The sequence below is a fragment of the Xenopus laevis genome, chromosome 5S (genome assembly GCF_017654675.1).
Source record: "Xenopus laevis strain J_2021 chromosome 5S, Xenopus_laevis_v10.1, whole genome shotgun sequence".
Classification (NCBI taxonomy): Eukaryota; Metazoa; Chordata; class Amphibia; order Anura; family Pipidae; genus Xenopus; species Xenopus laevis.
This window is the reverse complement of record NC_054380.1, coordinates 125,248,156-125,269,745: the sequence shown is the minus strand read 5'-3', so window position 1 is coordinate 125,269,745 and position 21,590 is coordinate 125,248,156. Positions and strand designations below refer to the sequence as shown.

At 41.2% G+C, this 21,590-nt stretch overlaps 1 protein-coding gene across 2 annotated transcripts in view; it reads right to left on the bottom strand.

The window, feature by feature from the left end:
- Positions 1–894: 894 nt before the first annotated feature.
- The window catches only part of asap2.S (ArfGAP with SH3 domain, ankyrin repeat and PH domain 2 S homeolog), a 144,143-nt gene continuing 123,447 nt past the window's right edge, over positions 895–21,590 (bottom strand). The window contains exons 18-28 of one of the 2 annotated variants that reach the window (XM_018265926.2): positions 19,637–19,722; positions 18,744–18,859; positions 15,718–15,785; positions 14,391–14,504; positions 11,382–11,637; positions 9,854–10,021; positions 5,263–5,428; positions 4,191–4,255; positions 3,746–3,852; positions 2,502–2,624; positions 895–1,530 (exon numbers count right to left, since the gene is read on the bottom strand). In XM_018265926.2, coding sequence (XP_018121415.1) covers positions 1,456–1,530; positions 2,502–2,624; positions 3,746–3,852; positions 4,191–4,255; positions 5,263–5,428; positions 9,854–10,021; positions 11,382–11,637; positions 14,391–14,504; positions 15,718–15,785; positions 18,744–18,859; positions 19,637–19,722 — 1,344 coding nt within the window. In that variant the 3' untranslated portion in view covers positions 895–1,455. The remainder of the gene's footprint in view (positions 1,531–2,501; positions 2,625–3,745; positions 3,853–4,190; positions 4,256–5,262; positions 5,429–9,853; positions 10,022–11,381; positions 11,638–14,390; positions 14,505–15,717; positions 15,786–18,743; positions 18,860–19,636; positions 19,723–21,590) is intronic. The other variant, XM_018265927.2, reaches the window with a different exon arrangement.

Sequence of the window (21,590 nt, the reverse complement as noted above, 5' to 3'; positions counted from 1 at the left end):
GTGTAGCTAATGCAAATAATGGATTGGCCAAAGAAACAAAAACCAGCAGATTTTCCTGTGCCACAATTGGACTAATGTGAACAACTGGGGAAGCCACAGAACAATGACCCGTCTGTTTCTCACCCGGTCCAATTGATATGTGATAGAGCCTCAATCAGGTATCAGCAGAGACCTATTCATCTAAAGTGGCAGCTGCCCAACAAGTCCATGTCATTATAAATACTGCCACTTCTGCCTGTCTGCCTTCCTTTGCAATAAAGGCTTTTAAAGGAGAACTAAAGCCTAACTAAAAAAGTAGTCTAGAAATGTTGTACATTACGGTTTGTTTTTCTGTACCAGCCCAAGGCAACCACAGCCCTTTAGCAGTAAAGATCTGTGTCTCCAAAGATGCCCCAGTAGCTCCCCATCTTCTTTTCTGCTGATTCACTGCACATGCTCTGTGCTGCTGTCACTTACTGAGCTTAGGGACCCACTCACAATATACAGTACACATAGAATAGAAATGTCACAATATAAGGCTGTTTAGTAATTAATACAGATAATTACTACATGGCAGCACAGAAACCAGTGCAATTAGCATCAGAATTTAATAATCAGCCCTGTAGCATCAGCTTATATTACAGGGGAAGCTCATTTTCTGCTGGATAATTAGTGACGAGCCCTAAGCTTAGCTTCTCAACAGCCAATCAGAGCCCACTGAGCATGTGAGTGTCACAGACACTTTCCAAGATGGCGACCCCCTGTGACAAGTTTGAAGTCCTGGATCATTGCCGCTATTGACAAGCTCAAACTTTAGGTGCAATAAGTTCACTATATACAATACGGCATTATTAACCATATTAATTTTAAGGGCATATTAATCCTTTAAGCCCCTAATGTTGGAGACTGGTGGAACATTAGACACTTGCTGGCCAGTCTACATTTGATGCAATTAGACTTGGATATAAGATCACTGAGATAAAAGCTTCATTCTATTAATAAAAACGGAGTTAATTTAGTAACTATAAAAAAAAGACAAATGTTACATACAATCCCAAAGTCATTAACCCTTTAACTGCAGGTTAGTTGTGTAGTGCATTGCCCTGCAATGTACATAGTCCCCTCCCTACTGAGAACAGACCCCAAACCAAAGATATATCATGGAGCCAGCATGGAGCACACAGTAAAGGGTGAAATCACTCCCTCTAGTGTTCAACATGAATATCTACATCCAACTGGTAAAAACATTCCTTTAAGGAAAAATAAATACACGGGAATAGAAAATGCCCGCAAGATCTCTAGGTCTGTGTTTCTTGGTGTTTTCTGCAAAACCACTGATGGTGGGTCGGTAATGGAAGTGGCGGCCTCAGTCTGCACTCGGTGCAAGAGACACAATTTGTGGATGTCGCCCACATGGTTGTCCTCCCCACAACAGGGGTCCAGGAGTTTGATCTAGGCAGGCTGGTGGGCTAAAGATTATTCAGCGATAAAGTGCACAAATGACACAGGGAAGGCACCTCTTCGGTTCGGCTCTCCGTCTATGTGTCCAATCTGTTAAACACAAACATATATCCAGTTTTACTTAAAGGAAACAACACATTATACTGTATATGCATAAAAGTCACATTAAAGGAGAAGGAAAGCTACAGAGGCAGTTTATTGCCAATAGATTAGCTAAAATAGTACAAGCTATAACACTATAGAATGCTTTACCATAGCTGAGTAAACGGCTCTAGAAGCTCTCTGTTTGTTTAGGATAGAAGCTGCCATATTAGCTTGGTGTGACATCACTTCCTGCCTGAGTCTCTCCCTGCTCACTTATAGCTCTGGGCTCAGATTACAGCAGGGAGGGGAGGATGGAAAAGGGAGTGGGAGTGAGGAGCAAACTGAGCATGCTCAAGCCCAAGCCCTGGAGGTTTAAGCTGAAAACAGGAAGTCTGATACAGAAGCCCATGAGTACACAATAGAAGGAAAGAAATGCTGTGTTTCTTTTGACAGAGGACTCAGAGCATCATTACTTTGAAGGTTTACTGGTGTATTTATATAGAACTTTCTGATAAAGCTTACTTAGTTTTATGCCTTTCCTTCTCCTTTAAATAAAGATAATTATATTCCTTTAGAAGGGCCTAGATCGGTTCAATAAAACGATGGCCTGTGCCAATGCTTTGGGTTTAATCATTCAAAATAAATATTCCAACCCAATTCCTCCCAATTTAATACACGACGCAGAGGAAGAGTGGAGCCTTATTCCTAATTGCACTGGGAAGAAGATGGAGACTGCATTTCTCCACGTCAAAGAAGAGGGAGACGATATCATAGAATTTAATGTGTATTGTTTAGTAAGATACAGAAATGACAGATTTTATTTCATCAAACATATTTTCAGCTATATCCCAATCAAATAAAAGTGCTTGCCCCACCCCAATAAGCCACACCGTATTCCCTATAATGAAAAGGCTTATTTGCTCCAGGGAGAGAAGGGTTCCCATGAAAAGAATAGAGAACTGCTGGATCAGACTTACCCACCACTCCTTATCTTCCTCCCCATCAACCACAATGATTTCACCCTCTGAAAACGCTAACTCATCTGGATTGTCGGCGGAACAGTGATATATCGCTTTTACCTTCCTGGGCTTCATTTTAGGCTGCAAGGCAAAAGAAATAGGCAATATTTACTGGCAGCAAGAAGAGACCTTTGTTGACTGTGATCTGAAGGTTCTGTGAATTAAATCGAATGAAATCCACTGTAGCAGAGATGGGCAGAGGGAGCGACTGCGGTGCAATGTCCATTTATCGAGACATAAAATCAAAGTAATTTCCATGCCCAATACTAGGCTGGTGCCAAGATGAGATTTTGTGCAGATTTATGAGATAAAGAAGCACTAGTAAAATTCCAAGATACAGGTAAGGGATTCCGTATCCAGAAACCCGTTCTACAGAAAGCTTCAAATTAGGGAATGACTGTCTCCCATAAACTCCATTTTATCCAAATAATCAAAATTTTAAAAAAGTATTTCCTTTATCTCTGTAATAATAAAACAGTAGATTTTCCTTGATCCCAACTAAGATATAATTAAATCTTATTGGAGGCAAAACCAGACTATTGGGTTTATTTAATGTTTATATGATTTTCTAGTAGACTTAGGTATGAAGATCTAAACAGGGGTGTAACTACAGAGGAAGCAGACCCTGCGGCTGCAGTGGGGCCCAGGAGGTATAAGGGCCCCATGAGGCCCTAATTCATATACACTTTCAATAAATATTGGTAAAACAAGTCAACCTCTAAACATTTTGAGGGCCTGAAAAATAATTTGCTGTGGGCCCAGTAATAACTAGTTACACCAATGGATCTAAATTAGATGAGTTACCCGGAAAACCCTAGGTCCCAAGCATTCTGGATAACAGGTCCCATACCGTAATGCCTAAAGCTTCCAGACATCTAATGCGTGACGGCACTACATTGCTCAGGCAGATATACCTGCAACTTTCTAGTTTTACATTAGGTGGGCTGCAGTGATGTGTGGGCCGACCCGATACTCGCGGTTCAGGCGGGTTTGGGACGCCCCTTTTGTGATATAATCAGTGTGGCGGGTCTATAAAAGGAACTCGGAAGTGCGGTTGAGGCGAGTGCCAGCCAAGGGAGGGTGGGTTAGGGTGCGGGTTGGGGAAATCCCAACCGGCACATCATTAGTGGGCTGCATATTGCAAATAAAAAAATTCTATTTTGACCCCCTTCCATTATTTTTTTAGTTTGCTTGGTGCTTACCAGCTGAGATTTCCGTGGCATGGGTGCTGGTGGCTGTGATGGGGCGAGGTTTCTGGGTTTGGGTACAGACTGCACGGCCGTTGTGTCTGAAGGGAAATCTGCAGCCGCTGAAAAATCAAAATAGAAAAATTCAAGAACCTGTTTATTAGGGGCTTAGATGATATCTACTACATTATTAACCAATGAGAATGAGACACAGATCCAGGGCTGTCCAGCAGCAACTACCCTGGTCCAAGTGGAAGAGAGTAGATATATAGTAGAGCAAGATGGCATCTGTGCTGCCCAACCTGTGACCCTCAAGAAAGGATGACCCATGCCATAGCTGCTTAGAGGCTGGCATTTATAATAATCAATCATAGCTACTACATACAATTCAAATTTGGTGAAGCTGCAATGCAGCAGTCGCAGAGTTTTGCATACAAACAAAAGAACAAAAAAATCTCACCGGGCAGCGGCGCAGTCACAGGCGCAGGAGGTGGCCCCTTGGTTGTTGCAGCAGGTTTGTCAATCCTGTAAACAGAAAGACTCTCCTTGTTTAATTGGATCAAAACAAATTGCAACGTTAGAGTATTCCCAGATATGAGCTGGTTTTAATTTATCAGCAATGCCTCATGTCTGTCAGAACAAAGCACTACATATGGAGTCTGACTTGCAGTTCAGCACAAGAGAGAAGTATAGGGGGCGAGTAATAAAGTTCTTATTTTGTGGAAGTGTAGGGGAGTAAGGATTTGGTGTATTCCAAGCTGTGGGCCAAGTGGAGGTATTCCCAGTAGGTGAAGGCAATTATTTTGGCCCTAGGTTAACCTAGTTTAAAGGGGAACTATCATGAAATAATTTTATATTAGCATCATCATATTGAAATAAGAAACTTTCTAAATACAATCAATGAAATGTTCTGCATTGTTTCTGAAATAATCACATTTACGTTCACTATCCCTCTCTCGGCATCTGTTTCTCATCATTCTGTCTTCATGCAGCAGTTGGGTTTCAGATATTCATTGACAGATGGAATATATCTTATATTTCCTAGCAGATGAACTAGAGCTCACTCAAATAACTGATTCCAGTACAAACAAAATCTAACAAAATAACTGCCTTTTCTTTCTGCATGGGAGCATTTCTTGGAAAAGTGTCTCCTCATGGGCTTAATCCTCCCTCCGCCATTAGATTTAAAGGAAGGAGACAACCAAGACCAGGACTATATATGCTTTCTCTATAGGTGTTTTATGGATATTTTATATGTTGCACTGCAGGTTTTATACAAGGACCTCCATGCCTTCAGGTTTAATAATACTATAGTGTTCTACAGATCCTGGGGACTAATATAAGTTTAACAGCTCATACCCATTTCAGGATAATGTTCCTGCTTGCACCCCAAGAGTACCCAGTAAAAAACTGGCTTTCTGTGTCCCTTATGGACCAGGTGAGGATACTGATATTAAACTATTGCATTACTTGCTTCCCAGGTAAACCAGAAACACCCTGAAAGCCTTAAAAAAAGAAGGTTATTGCCTTACCCAGGAGCCGGTCTTTTGTGTGAGGGCAGGTTGGCAGGCTGAGGTGGGACTGGAGGAGGAACAGGCTTGTTTAGCTGAACTGGAGGTGGAGGGCTCTGCTTGGAGTTCTGGCTAAGGGCTTCAATAACACTGGCGGTATTACTGACTGGAGGGGGCGGCGGAGGATCTACAGGAAAGAAAGAACATACAGTTGTGTTCAGAATAATAGCAGTCCGACATCACTAACCTGTTAATTATAGTTTTTGGTAGAAATGATATTCCTACATGGCAAATAATTAGCTAGTAGGTGGAGTAGAGTAATAGAAACCATCAGACCCAACTGTCATAACATGCTGCCGATTCTGTGTCATTGGGGCTTGTTCCAAATAATAGCAGTGTTCAAAATAACAATAGCTTGTTCCAAATAATAGCAGTGTGGAGTTCAATTAGTGAGATCATTCATTGTGTGAAAAAACAGGTGTCAATTCCCGCCCTTATTTAAGGAAAGAAGGAGCAAATGTTGTCAATGCTGGTTATAGGGCATTTCTCTCTGAAATTCTGAGTCAAATGGCTCGTTCCAGACATACTTTGATCAAAAAGTTGATTGGAGAGGGGAAAATTATATAAAGAAGCGCAGAAAATAATTGGCTGCTCAGCTAAAATGATCTCAAATGCTTTAAAAAGGCATCAAAACCCGTGGAAGAAAACAGAAAACTACCATTGGAATGGATAGAAGAATAACCGAAATGGCAAAGACTCAGCTCCAAATGATCAGCTCCAGGAAGATCAAAGAAGGTGTAAAGTTCCCTGTGATACTGTTACAATTAGAAGACGCCTATGTGAAGCCAAACTATTGGCAAGAAGCCCCCGCAAAGTCCCATTGTTGAAAAAAGACGTGTGCAGAAGAGCTTACAATTTGCCCAAGAACACACTGACTGGCCTAAAGAGAAATGGCGCAAGATTTTGTGGACTGATGAAAGCAAGATTGTTCTTTTTGTGTCTAGAGGCCACAGACGACCCCAAACACTGAATTCAAGTCACAGTACAGAGTGAAGCCAATGAAGCTGGTGGCACAAGCATCATGATATGGGGATGTTTCTCATACTATGGTGTTGGGCCTATTTATCACATACCAGGGATCATGGATCAGTTTCAATACATGAAAATACTTGAGGAGGTCATGTTGCCTTATGCTGAAGAGGAAATGTCCTTGAAATGGGGGTTTCAACAAGACAACGACCCCAAACACATCAGTAAAAAAATCTTGGTTTCAGACCAACAAGATTGATGTTATGGAGTGACCAGCAAAATCCCCAGACCTTAATCCAATAAAAAACTTGTGGGGTGACATCAAAAATGCTGATTGTGAGGCAAAAGCAATAAATGTAGAAGAATTGTGGAATGAAACAGGTGCCAGAAGTTGGTGGACTCCATGTAACACAGATGTGCAGCAGTTCTCACTGATTATACAACTCAATATTAGTTCAGTCATTCAAAGGAAAGAAAAATCTTGAAACATTTGTCAGTTTATACAGTGAATGAGTTTGTAAAGAAGAATGCAGACACTGCTATATATTCCCTTTTCTTTCTGTAAAGGAATAACATAAATGTCATAAATGTTTCTTCATGTTTTGATTTGGAATAGAATGTGCAGTGTTCCCAATGTATTTGTGTGTATGGAAATAAAAGCCATTCTAAGCTTTATTCACTTTTTTTAACACACTGCTTTTATTTTGAACACACACTCTAAGTACTGTGACTGTTCTGCTTTAGGATTATAGCGACAATACTGCACAATGGAACTACATCACAATAATTTGCTGTACAATACAGTCTGCTCACTATAAAATAGCTACTTAACATATAATTAAAAGTATAATTATAACACATAATTAAAAGTGCCCATACACAGGTCGTATATAAGCTTATTGGCAAGGTACTGCAGTACTCCAGGCTAAATAAAACCACCTATAATGTAGTGATGGGCGGGCCGGGCCAATACCCACGGCACCTGGGGGTCAGACAGGTTTGGGCGATCTCGCTGCCCCATTTGCGGGTCAAGGGCAGTTTCGGGTTGAGCTCTTCTGCCTACTCTCCCTGCCCACGACCTTACACTGCCGGCTTCTGGTTTAATAGACAATCGCCTGCCCACCCCACCCCTTTTGTGACATCATCGATGGGGCGGGTCTAAAAAGGAAGGAGGAAGCCCATTGTGGGCGGTCGTCGATCCCATTGGACAAGGAAAGCGTTAGCATGTTGAAGCTATCCTCGTCTCTGATGGGTCTTAACAATCTGATCATTGACATGGCCTTTTCAAACAAACACATCTTAAAGGGGTTTTTCACCTTTAAATTAACTTTTAGCATGGTGGAGAGAGTTATATTCTGAGACAATTTTTTATTATTTGTGGGTTTTGAGTTATTTAGCTTTTTATTCAGCAGCTCTTCAATTTGCATCTTAACCAATCTGGTAACTAGGGTCCAATTTCCCCTAGCAACCATGCATTTATTTGAATAAGAGACTGGACTATGAATAGGAGAGGCCTGAATAGAAGGATCAGTAATAAAAAGTAACACTAAGAGGCACATTTACTAAGCTCGGGTGAAGGATTTGAATGAAAAAAACTTCGAATTTCGAAGTATTTTTGTTGGGTACTTCGTCCATCGAATAGGCTACTACGACCTTCGACTTCGATTCAAACTAAAAATCGTTCGACCATTCGATAGTCAAAGTACTGTCTTTTTAAAAAAACTTCGACTACCTACTTCGGTAGTTTAAACCTACCGAGGTTCAATGTTAGCCTATGGGGACCTTCCCCAGCACTTTTCTTAGGTTTTCGAATAAAAATTGTTCGTTCGATCGATTAAAATCCTTCGAATCATCCGATCGAACGATTTTTATTCGATCGGTCGAAGTATTTGCGCTAAAATCCTTTTTACTTCGAGGGTCGAATTCGAGGGTTTATTAACCCTCGAAATTCGACCCTTGATAAATCGGCCCCTAACAATACATTTGTAGCCTTACAGAGCATTTGTGTTTTAGAAGGGGGTCAGCGACGCCCATTTGAAAGCTGCAAAGAGTCAGAAGAAAAAGGCAAATAACTATACAACTATTAAAAACAAATAATGAAAATCAATTGAAAAGTTGCTTAGAATTGACCGTTCTAGAACATAATAAAAGTTACCTTAAAGGTGAACCACCCTTTTAAGGTGTATGTCCATATGTCAAAATCTGTGGGGATATGGCCTGTGTGACATATATATTATTAGTAGGGATGCACTGAATCCACTATTTTGGATTGGGCCGAACCCCCGAATACCCAACCGAATCAGAATTTGCATATGCAGATTAGGGGTGGGAAGGGGAAACATTTTTTACTTCCTTGTTTTGTGACAAAAAGTCACGTGACTTCCCTCCCTGCCCCTAATTTGCATATGCAAATTCGGATTCGGTTCGGCCGGACAGAAGCATTCGGCCGAATCCTGCTGAAAAAGGCCGAATCCCGAATCGAATCCTTCAATCAACTCCTTACCTGGATATCCTGAATATCGGAACAGCCCCCAAAACTCACCGAGGAGGACAAACATGCAAATATGATCATAACAGTCACTCTTCTATAGTTTCAGGATAACCAAAAACAGTAAACATTCAACCTGAATTCATTCCATTGGTTTTACAAAAATACAATGGGCCTTCCTAAGGGACCAGCCCCACAGCTTGGGGACCAGTAGAATGTGTAAGAGCTGTGCTGTACTGAATATGTGCCTCTCAGCAAACAGAATACATGCAAAAGCTGCCAGAATTCAACAGTCTGAAAAGCAGAGAATAAAGAATGAAAACACCCCAGCATGAATTGGAAGAGAAGAATGTTTGTGTGATTCTACAGTCTTGTATACTACAGCACAGTGTGAGCAGCCTAAAACTGCTCATTGCCCTTACACAAACATACTACAAGTATGGGACCTGTTATCCGGAATGCTTGGGACCTGGGGTTAACCGGATAATGGGTACTTCCGTAATTTGGATCGCCATACCTTTCTACTAGTGATGGGCGAATCTGTGGCGTTTCGATTCGCCGCATAATTTGCGAATTTTCTGAAACGGCGAAAAATGTGCGAAACGGTGCTGGCGTCTCGTTTTTGACGCCGGCGTCCATTTTTTTGTACGCTGGCGAATTTTTGCTCCGGTTTTACGAATTTATTTGCCGGCGACGAATTGCGGGAATTCGCCATGAATTCGCGCCTTCCGGAATAAATTCGCCCATCACTACTCTCTACTAAAAAAACATTTTTAATATAATTAAACCGAATAGGCTGGTTTTGCTTCCAATAAGGATTAATTATATCTTAGTTGGGATCAAGTACAAGCTACTGTTTTATTAGTACACAGAAAAAGGAAATAATTTTTAAAAAAGTTAATTATTTTATTATAATGGAGTCTATAGAAGACAGCCATCGCGTAATTTGGAGCTTTCTGGATAAAAGGATTTCGGATAAGGTATCCCATGCCTGTATGACACTACACTAACATAGCAATTTGGCAAACAAAGTTAAGCAGGGAAATGTTCAAATAAAACAATCTCTTCTTTGATGGACCCTCAAACGTCACATACTTGTGTCCGTGGAAGTTACACGGATTGGTGGCACAGGGGGCTGTATAGATGGCGGATCAGATGAGGACCTCTGTCTGCTGACACTTTCTGCTGCTACTGAACTAGCTTTCCAGGCTGGGGTGTTGGAAGGTGTCGTGTGTATGCTACCACCGAATATAGTTGAATGAACTAAAAAAGCACAAAAGAAAAGAAAAAAAGAGCAAGCAAAGCTGAAAGATGAAGAATGCGATCAAGAAAATGCATGGAATAATGACAGGCAAGAATACAATCCATGTACATTAACAGTACCAGTATGGGGATATCGGCTGTAGCCTACACTGTATAGAATAAACAGTTATTTCTGCTTGATTACATTCTCAATGCAACAAGGCAATTCATTTTAACTAGGCACAATGTAATGTTAAAATTGGCAACAAGCCTAATGACCTGCAGCAACTAATCAACAGATAGCATATACAGGTATGGGACCTGTTATCCAAAATTCTTGGGACTTTGGGGTTTCCAGATAACTGATCTTTCTGTAATTTGGCTTTTCATACCTTAAAGGGATACTGTCATGGGAAAAAAAATTTTTTTCAAAATGAATCAGTTAATAGTGCTGCTCCAGCAGAATTCTGCACTGAATTCCATTTCTCAAAAGACCAAACAGATTTTTTTATATTCAATTTTGAAATCTGACATGGGGCTAGACATATTGTCAATTTCCCAGCTGCTCCAAGTCATGTGACTTGTGCTCTGATAAACTTCAATCACTCTTTACTGCTGTACTGCAAGTTGGAGTGATATCACTCCCTCCCTTCCCCCCCCCCCAGCAGCCTAACAACAGAACAATGAGAAGGTAACCAGATAGCAGCTCCCTAACACAAGATAACAGCTGCCTGGTAGATCTAAGAACAACACTCAATAGTAAAAACCCATGTCCCACTGAGACACATTCAGTTACATTGAGAAGGAAAAAAAGCAGCCTGCCAGAAAGCATTTCTCTCCTAAAGTGCAGGCACAAGTCACATGACCAGGGGCAGCTGGGAAATGGACAAAATGTCTAGCCCCATGTCAGATTTCAAAATTGAATATAAAAAAAATCTGTTTGCTCTTTTGAGAAATGGATTTCAGTGCAGAATTCTGCTGGAGCAGCACTACTAACTGATGTGTTTTTGAAAAAAACATGTTTTCCGATGACAGGATCCCTTTAAGTCTTCTAGAAAATCATGTAACCATTAAATAAACCCAATAGGCTGGGTTTGATTCCAATAAGGATTAACTATATCTTAGCCACTGGTTTTTTTATTACAGAGAAAAAAAAATTGTATTATCTGGAAATTATGAAGTCTACGAGAGATAACCCTTCCTGAAATTCATAGCTTTCTGGATAATGGGTTTCCAGATAATGGATCCCATACCTGTACTGCCTTGCAGTCTGTAGGCAAAGATTTGATTGGTTATTAAGGCTTACTAGCTATCAATCAAACAATGTTCAGCTTCCAAGTCAGAACTCAAAACTCAAGGGACCACACTGTACCATCCTTACCTTTAATAGTGTTTCTGGGAGGCAATGGAGGGGCATTTGTAGTAGCAGGGCCTGCGGCATTGCCTGGGGAATTGCTGTTTTCAATGACCGCTCCATAAGTTTCATTCTGAATGATATTCGGCAGAAAACTCCTTGGCTTGTCCTTAGCAATACTGGCTGCTTCCCTGGCTAAGCAGGCGACACTGGGCTGCCCCTGGTTTATTCCCAGCTGGTAGAAACTGACAGGCCTCTCTTCTCTGCGGATAGGGCTTGGCTGCTGCATTGGGAGAAAGAAAAATGTCAAAAATAAACAATGAGACTTTTCCTAAAATCAGGTGCAAAGTTTGCCGGGAATTTTGTAATTCCTGGCAACCAATCGGCAGTTAGTTCTACTGTCCATTGTAGTTAAAATTCTGGGAAGACATAAGGGCAGATTTATCAAAGGTCGAATGTTGATTTTTTTCCCTTTTTATTCGAATAAACTTGAATGACCTCAAAATTCGAACTTAAACGAATATTACCGTAACTGAAAACTCGAATCGAATTTGGTTAAATTCGGATCAAGTTTTTTCTCCAAAAAAAAAACCCTCTAAAGTCAGGAAGGCTATTAACATCTTCAAATGGGTCACAGAAACTACACATTTTACTTTAAATATCATACCTAATACGATATATAAAAATTAAAGGGGAACTATTGCAAAAATGAAAATTTAATATAAGCTTCTTCATACTGAAATAAGAAACTTTCTATATTCAATCAATTAAAACTTCTGCATTGTTTCTGAAATAATCACGTTTATGTTCACTATTCCTCTCTCAGCATCTGTTTCTATTCTTTCTCTCTTCATGCAGCAGTTGGGTGTCAGATATTCATTGACAGTTAGATCCAGTATATCTTATAGGGGGGTTCCCTTTCCTAGCAGATGAATTAGAGCTCACTCAAATAACTGATTCCAGTAAAAACAAAATCTAACAAAATAACTGCCTTTTGCACAAATCCTGCATGTAGAGAGACATGATGTCTGGTGATTTTAATAGAGTGAGCTCTAATACATCTTCTAGGCAAAAAGAGCCCCCCTATAAGATATATTGGATCTAACTGTCAATGAATATCTGACACCCAACTGTTGCCTGAAGACAGAATGAAGAGAAACAGATGCTGAGAGAGGAATAGTGAAGATAAACTTGATTATTTCAGAAATTATGCAGAATATTTTATTGATTGTATTTAGAAAGTTTCTTATTTCAGTATGCTGAAGCTTATATTACATTTTCGTGATAGTTCCCCTTTAATTTTGCACCTATTACTACATCACCCCATAGTGAGGCTCATTCACTAACAAGCGGAAGCTGACATTTATACAGTGCAGTAACCATAGAAACCACTACCTCTTTTATTCAATAACGAAATAGTCTTAGCTAACTGTTGTACGGCTGCTACAGCTGAACATCACATTCGCCGTTTGCTGCTGGCAACGGATGGCAAGAAATATTAATATTTTGTACTGAATGAAAACATTGGGCAGGAAAATACTTTATCTGCAGCCTCCCCCAGTGCATACGGATGTGTAATTACTCCACTTCAGGTTACAGACTGGAACTAACTCCAGTTTCTACATTTGTCTTTCCTTAACAAGACTGTCTGTATCCCATGCTGTGGGACTAGCCATTAATAAACCTGTAACAGACTAGAGAAATACTGCAGAGTAGATAAATATTCTGTAATAAGTACTGAATACAGACACCCCTGAAATATAGGCATTCTTGGTATATAGTAGGCATTAGGGATGTACTGAATCCAGGATTCGGCCTTTTTTAGCAGGATTCAGATTCAGCCAAATCCTTCTGCCTGGCTCAACCGAATTCTAATTTGCAAATTAGGGGCTGGGAGGGAAATCGCATGACTACTATGCATATGCAAATTAGGGATCGGATTCGGTTCAGTATTTAGCCGAACCCCCGAATCCTTCGCAAAAGATTTGGCCGAATACCGAACCGAATTCAAATTTGCAAATCCAAAATAGCGGATTCAGTGCATCCCTAGTAGGCATACTGATGTGCTTGTTGATATAAAGAAAATGAAACAAACTACAAACAGGCTAAAAACAGAAGTGCATACAACTGGCTGATTGGATCGGTCATATCATAGGAGATTTGTTCATGTCTGGGAAGACATAAGGGCAGATTTATTAGGGATGCACCGAATCCAGGATTCGGTTTGGGATTCGTCCAAGATTCTGCCTTTTTCAGCAGGGTTCGGATTCTGCCAAATCCTTGTGCCTGGCCGAACCAAATCTGAATTTGCATATGCAAATTGTGGGGAGGGCGGGATTTCACGTGACATTTTGTTACAAAACAAGGAAGTAAACCAATTTTTTCCCCACTTTTTCCTTTCCTGCCCCTAATTTGCATATGCAAATTCAGAATTCGGTTCGGCCGAATCTTCCAAGATGGATTCGGGGATTCGGCGGAATCCAAAATAGTGGATTTGGCGCATCCCTAAGATTTATCAAAGGTCGAAAGTTGAGGGTTTTTTTTTATTCAAATGACCTCGAAATTCGAACTTAAACAAATATTACCGTAACTGAAAACTCGAATCGAACTGAAAACCTCTAAAGTCAGGAAGGCGATTAAGATCTTCAAATGGGTCACTGGACCTCCCCCACTGACTTATACATGAACTCGGCAGTTTTTAAGTGGCAAATAGTCGAATTCCAATTGTTCCCAGGGTCCAGGTATGATAAATCTCGAATTCAAATTCAAGTTTCGATTATTGCCAACTCGAATTTGTGAGTTCTGACCAAAAATCCAACTCGAAAATTCGAATTTAAAATTCGAACCTTAATAACTCTGCCCCATATTGTTCTAATCTAATTTCTTAACCAGTAGATTGTAGGTCAGTGGCCCAAAAACAATCGCCCCCAAAGGAAGCAATTATTGACCAATCTATTGTATATTTTGATGGATGGTTTCTGACAACCTCTAAGTTTTAGGGGTGCAGGGTTTAGCTCAATTAAATAATGCCTATACCTGTATTTTCTCATCCACGTCATCATCACTTTCATCCAGGTCAATGTGGTGCAGCCTCCATTCATATTCCACATGAACATGAGAATTAAACCTTCCATTTATGGCTTGGATCAGCTGTGAAGCACAAAAACACAGTCCTATAAAACAGCGCTTACATTCAGTATTACCCCTGTACAACACAATGGCACATCCTAGAGCCACATTCAATAGTCAGGGAGCAACACAAGCAGGAAAGTTCCTGTGGTGCCAAATAAGGGCTGTGATTGACTTCTTGGTATCCCTTGTGTGAACTGGCAGCCTACAGGAGGCTCTATTGACAGTGCACCTGATTTGTATGAAACCAAGCCAGGAATACAAAAATAAGCACCTGCTTTGAGGTCCCTGGCAGCTTGCGATCCACTGGTTGGGAAATACGGGTATAAATTAATTAAAATGAGGAGTATGGAAAATAAAGATGTAACTTCACTGATGGTGATAACACCACCTTAAAGGAGAACTAAAGCTTAACTAAAGAAGTAGCTAGAAATGTTGTACATTATGCTTTGGGCTTCTGTACAAGCCCTTTAGCAGTAAAGACCTGTGTCTCCAAAGATGCCCCAGTAGCTCCCCATCTTCTTTTCTGCTGATTCACTGCACATGCTCTGTGCTGCTGTCACTTACTGAGCTTAGGGACCCACTCACAATATACAGTACATATAGAATAGAAATGTCACAATATAAGGCTGATTAGTAATTAATACAGATAATTACTACATGGCAGCACAGAAACCAGTGCAATTAGCATCAGAATTTAATAATCAGCAAACCTGTAGCATCAGCTTATATTACAGGGGAAGCTCATTTTCTGCTGGATAATTAGTGACGAGCCCTAAGCTTAGCTTCTCAACAGCTGCTCAGAGCCCACTGAGCATGTGAGTGTCACAGACACTTTCCAAGATGGTGACCCCCTGTGACAAGTTTGAAGTCCTGGATCATTGCTGCTATTGACAAGCTGAAACTTTAGGCTGGTGCAATAAGTTCAGTATATACAACACGGCATTTTTAGCCACATTCATTTTTAGGGTTTAGTTCTCCTTTAAGCATTAGGGCAATTGCAAATATAATTGTGACAATGGCCGGGAATGTCTTAAATCACTTGCCATTACTATAATGGGAATCATTGTGCTAATTGAAAAATAGCAGCCGAGAATAATGAGTTACTCTCTTTAAAACATATCAAGAAGTGGTTTCAGACATTGCCTGTGATGTTGTCATCTATTATGACATTTGCAGGCCTGACGATTATTGCACTAATTCATTCAGTTAATGAAGTTGCTTTAGGATTTACCAGGTCTTCACACTGTGCGTGCTTGAGCCTTTTCGCTATATCCAGCGCAGTTTCCCCTGCATCGTTAGCTGCAAAACAAAATGACAGCGTAAATCTTCCTGCACATAAATGACCCAACAATGAGGTTCCAAGAAATAATTGTAAGAACAAGGCAACTAAAGAGGGACAATTCCATGTAGAGGAATTGTCTGCTCCACCTCTATGCCTAAAGCTGGCCATAGACGCAAAGATCCGATCGAACGAATCGAGGATTCTATATCTCTGCGTGTATTGCCAATCGTATGATTTTCAGAGGGAGACTGTCACTAGCTTTGGTTGGACATAACTACGATTGCTGTCAGGGGCAGAACATCAGCTGATCTGTTCTTTAATATTGATCTGAATGGTAAGACGTTGATCTTAATGGTTAGTGGCAGGTCGGGAGATGGGAAAGTCCGATTGTACGTTGATTCGTACGATCGGATCTTTGCGTCTGTGGCCAGCTTAAGGCATAGAGGAGGGGCAGACAATATTTGATTGACAGCTGAGATTTTTAAATGAGCTTACAACAGCTATGAATGCTTTAATAAAAAATAGAAATAGGATTTCATGTTAATTCTGAAACAGATTGTACAGATTTTTGTGTCTGGGTGACAGGTCCACATTAAATAGTGTGCATATGGATTGTTTCACTAACCTATGATTAAGTGCCCAGGAGGGATGCGAAATGCATCAGGTTTTTTGTAACACAATAAGATTGCTTTCCTCAAGTTGATGGTCTGGGGTGTGTGCACTGGACTCACACTGTATTCCATGCCTCCCAAACATCTCTAACAACCAGAATGCTCACCATACACTGATTTTCCCCAATCTTTAAACAAACAAACACAAAGCTTTCTCTGCCATTGTATTTCAGCCAGTGAAGAAAAGCTTGATATTGGCTTCGCCTCTTGTCATTTTCATGAATGGAAACCGCCTGTCATTGCTTTTTACAAGAGGCTTTTAGTCTATAACGCTCATCAGGGATAAGTATGTTCCATTAGCCCAAATATGAAAAAGAAAAAAAACACAGATTCCTAGTAATGCAGGATTACTTCAGAAGGCAATATACCAGCTCACACTGCTCTTTAAATGCAGAGAACAAATTACATAAAATACCATTAACATAACTGACATTAATGAAATAGTCTTTGGGCAGCGCTGTGTAGACAACTGGATGTGCTGTGCACACATTATCAGCTCATATATCATCAGTTGGGCTGAGCCAGTGTTAAATAGCAGTGATCAGCTGCAGAGAGTAATGAATTTTGGTCAAGGGGACATGTCTCCCTACGGTATGGTAAATCTACGAGACAATAAACCTGTCAGGGTATAAGCTAGAAACAGAAAAGTCAGAAGCATAAATCAATTTAAAAATGTTCCCTGATAGTCAGATAGGAAGAGAAATTCAAGAAGTGACATGGGTGAAACTGTGACAGCATTGCTCAATAATATAAATCAGCTGGACTTTAATGCAGTTCAGAAAATGACCTGTGACCCCTTTTAAAGGTGTGGTTCACCTTTAGGTTCAATCGGTCTTTATTATTTATTTTTTACAGTTTTTTTTTTAATTATTTACCATTTTCTTTTGACTCTCCAACTTTCGTTGGGGGTAGGGTTGCCACCTTTTTTAAAAAAAATTACCGGCAGTGATGGGAGCGGTAGCGCTGTGCCTTAAAAAGGGGCGGAGTCATGGGTAAATGGATGGTCTGTGGCGTAAAAAGGGGCGGAGCCGCGTGTGTTGTGATGTGAAAGGGGGCGGGGCCCCATTGCGAGAGGGGCAGAAGACGAAAGAGATAGTAAGTTTCTGCCGGAGGGCCAAGGGCTTTTGTTATAGGTATTACAAATTACCGGCCCCGGCAGGTATTTTACCGGGCAAGGCCGGTAAAATACCGGCCGGGTGGCAACCCTAGTTGGGGGTCACTGACACCATCTAAAAAACAAATGCTCTGTAAGGCTACAAATTTATTGTTATCGCTACTTTTAATTACTCGTCTTTCTATTCAGGTCCTATCCTATTCATATTCCAGTCTCTGATTAAAATCGTTGTATGGTTGGTAGGGTAATTTGGACCCTAGCAACCAGACTGATGAAACTACAAACTGGAGAGCTGCTGAATAAAAAGCTAAATAACTCAAAAACCATAAATAGTAAAAAATGAAACCCAATTGCAAATTGTGTCAGGATATCACCAGGCTTGGATTTGTGGGCATGCCACAAAGGCCCGGGCCTAGGACGGCAGAGAGCTGGGGTCAGCATGCTGTCCTCTGGCCGCACTTGAACTTGGGACTGAGCGGGAGATTTGGCAGTTTCAATCCCCTGCTCGCATCTAGTACCCAGCGCTGGCACACGAGGAACTAGCGATGAAGGTGAGTAGTGGGGGTGTATGAGAGGAGCGAGTCAGGTATGGGGGAGCAAGTCGAGAGCTGGTCGGGTGCAGGGGGGAAAAGGGTCGGGTGACAGGGGGCGGAGCAGGTTGGGTGGCCTATGGGCGCACAGTTTATAAATCCGGCCCTGATATCACTCTCTACATCATAGTTAACTCACAGGTGGGAAAACCCCCTTAAAGGGATATAAAAGAAAATGAAAGGTTTTGTTTCCTTTATTGCAGTTTTCCCCAACCAGTGGTTTGTAAGTAACATGTTGCTCACCAACCCCATGGCTGTTGCTCTTAGTGGCCTCAAAGCAGGTGCTTATTTTTGAATTCCTGGTTTGGAGGCAAGTTTTGGTTTCATAAAAACCAGAAGTACCAGAGTCTCCTGTAGGCTGCCAGTCCACACAGAGCCTACCAAATAGCCAACAACAGACCTTATTTGGCACCCCAGGAACTATTTTCATGCTTGTGTTGCTTCCTGACTCATTGTAAATTTGAATGTGGCTCATGTGTAAAAAATAAGTTGGGGACCTCTGCCTTATTGTCAGAGATCTGTGCAATACCAAACATACTTCAATCAGCTGGTAAAGGGTCAGCCTCGCTATATTTGGTGCAGGACCTGTAGCATACCCACCTATGTCTGTTGAAGCTTTCCCCCGCAGCAGTAGTTTAAGGCACTCGGCATTATCGGTTAAGCAGCAGTAGTGAAGAGCTGTAGTTCCTTTCACTGTCTGTTTGTCCAAGTTGCCACTGCAGTTGACAAACAAGGAGAAGAGTGGGACATTAGTAATATAAAAGTGATTTATGCGCACAGATTTTCTCCATCTCTGTAAAAACTGACCAAGCAAAAAGCTGAAGTGTGAACCCATAGCAACCAATCATGTATGCGCTCTGATCTGGCTAGAGAAAGCTCAATAATGAAATAAACATGGAATTGGTTGCCAGGACTTTAAAGGAGAAGGAAAGGTTAAAACTAAGTAAGCCTTATCAGAAAGGTCCATCTAAATATACCAGTAAACCCCCAAAGTAATGCTGCTCTGAGTCCCCTGTCAAAAGAAACACTGCATTTCTTTCCTTCTATTGTGTACTCATGGGCTTCTGTATCAGACTTCCTGTTTTCATCTTAAACCTCCTTGCCCTGGGCAAGAGCATGCTCAGTTTGCTCCTCTTCCCCACCCCCCTCCCTTCTCTACTGTAATCTGAGCCCAGAGCAGGGAGAGACTCAGGCAGGAAGTGATGTCACAACATGTTAATACTGTAGCTCCTATTCTAAACAAACAGAGAGTTTCTAGAGCTTTTTACTCAGGTATGGTAAAACATTCTACAGAATAAATATAGCATTCTAGCTTGCGCTATTGCAGCTAATCTATTGGCAATAAAATGCATCTGTAGCTTTCCTTCTCCTTTAAATGTCTTTCATACACTTTTAGCTTTTCGAGAAGTAGAACATTTGCAGGGGTAGCAAAATGGGATAACTATCCGAACTGCACCATAAGCCCAGATATTTCGCCCTGATGTCAATCTTACCTGTTCTGTACGAGAAAGTCAACTATGTGCAAAGAATTGCGGTCAACTGATCTGACAGCGAGATGAAGCGCAGTCTCACCTTGTTCCTGAAATAAACAAAACATATAGCGCACATTTTACATCATGTATCTCAAGAGATGTCATTCCACACCTCCTGGCTCACTCAAATGGTGGACTTAAACCCAACTGTACTAGAAGGACATTATGGAACTAGACAGAGTCCAGAGACTGGCAACGACCCTAATAAATTAGAACAAGTGAGATTTCATGTTCCGGTGCAGAAAGGGTTTCCCACTCAGTAAGAGAGAGCTGGTACACTGTATAATTCTGCCCTTAAATCAGCTGTACCTTCAGCCACAACATATAGTTTTAAGAAAGGGCTGAGTGCCTCTTTAGCATATAAGCAAGGTTAGCAGGATTAAAGGAACAGTAACACCAAAAACTGAAAGTGTTTTAAAGTAATGAAAATATCATGTAGTGTTGCCCTGCACCACTGGTAAAACTGATGTGTTTGCTTCAGAAACACTACTATAGTTCCTATAAACAAGCTGCTGAGTAGCAATGGCGGAAATTGAAAAACGGCTATATGGCACAGGATAAATAATGGATAACAGATAGCATTATGTTTTACAGAGCTTGAGCCTTTTCTCCTTTGAATAGCTGCCCCCAAGGCCACACAGCAGCTTATTTATATAAACAATAGTAGTGTTTCTGAAGCAAACACAGCAGTTTTACCAGTGCAGGGCAACACTGCATTATATTTTAATTTTTTTGATGTTACTGGTCCTTTAACAACAATAGTACAATGTAGATCAGGACTGGTCAAAAAGTCAGCTTTAAGTATTTATCTGCTATTTCAACCTAAGCTATAACTGTGTTACCATGCAGTATAACAGACACTCCCTAACTGATTCCTAAGTATTTCTATGAACTCACTGCGGATGAAGCAACCAGGTTAATGATGACTATTAATATTGCCAACTCCAGTATACTCTACTCTACACTCTACTCTATAAAACATTTATTGATATTAGTGCTGCCCATCTGGTGTGGCCAAGAGCTTGATGTCACTCTACAAATCATTTTTATAGCCATTAAGACTGGCAAGCTCCAAAAAAAAAAATGATATAATTTTAATACAATGCAGAACCACTGGTCGCATGTTATAGTTGGCCTTCTATTGGGAATAGTTGGCGCAACCCTCCAGATGTTGCAGAACCACAACCTTAAATACAGGGTCGGACTGGGGCCCACCGGGGCTGCTGTCATGGGGCCCCCCTCCCGGCAGTCCCCAGGGACCCCTCCTGACCTCCAGCCTGCTTTCATGAACACGCTGTGTGAGATCAAAAGACGCGACCCAGGGCCCCTAACTTCTGGTCCCCTGCCCACATCCATGAACACGCCGTGTACATGCGCGCAGAAGACGTTCCGTGGCAACAGCTTTATCTTTTCTGGGGCAGCTGGGGGAGCGGGTCTGGGGCAGCTGGGGGAGCCAGTCTGGGCCGACTGGGGCCCATGAGGACCGGGGCCCACCGAGTTATTTCCCGGTGTCTCGCCGGCCCAGTCCGACACTGTCAGTAATCATGAATCAAGGGCAGGGGGATAAAATGAATACAAAGAATACATTGGATGTCTCATGTAACAAGTATTCCTAGTGCAAGACTAAGAACATTACATATGGTCTCAGAAACATCCCCACAGCACAGATCCCATTCTGGACACTGTGCTGATACAGCAGATGCACCTTATTTGGCTATTGTGCTGATGTTAGATGGACAGAGGGGCACAATTATACTAAAACAAGGATGATGACTGGATACCATGGCTCAATTTGAGTAAGTATTTATTCAAATCCAAGAGGGGCTTACTCATTGTGGTCCAGAAACCTATATCCCAAATCGAGAATCCTATGGGAAGAGGAGCGAGAATATATGAACCCAACATTGGTCATTTT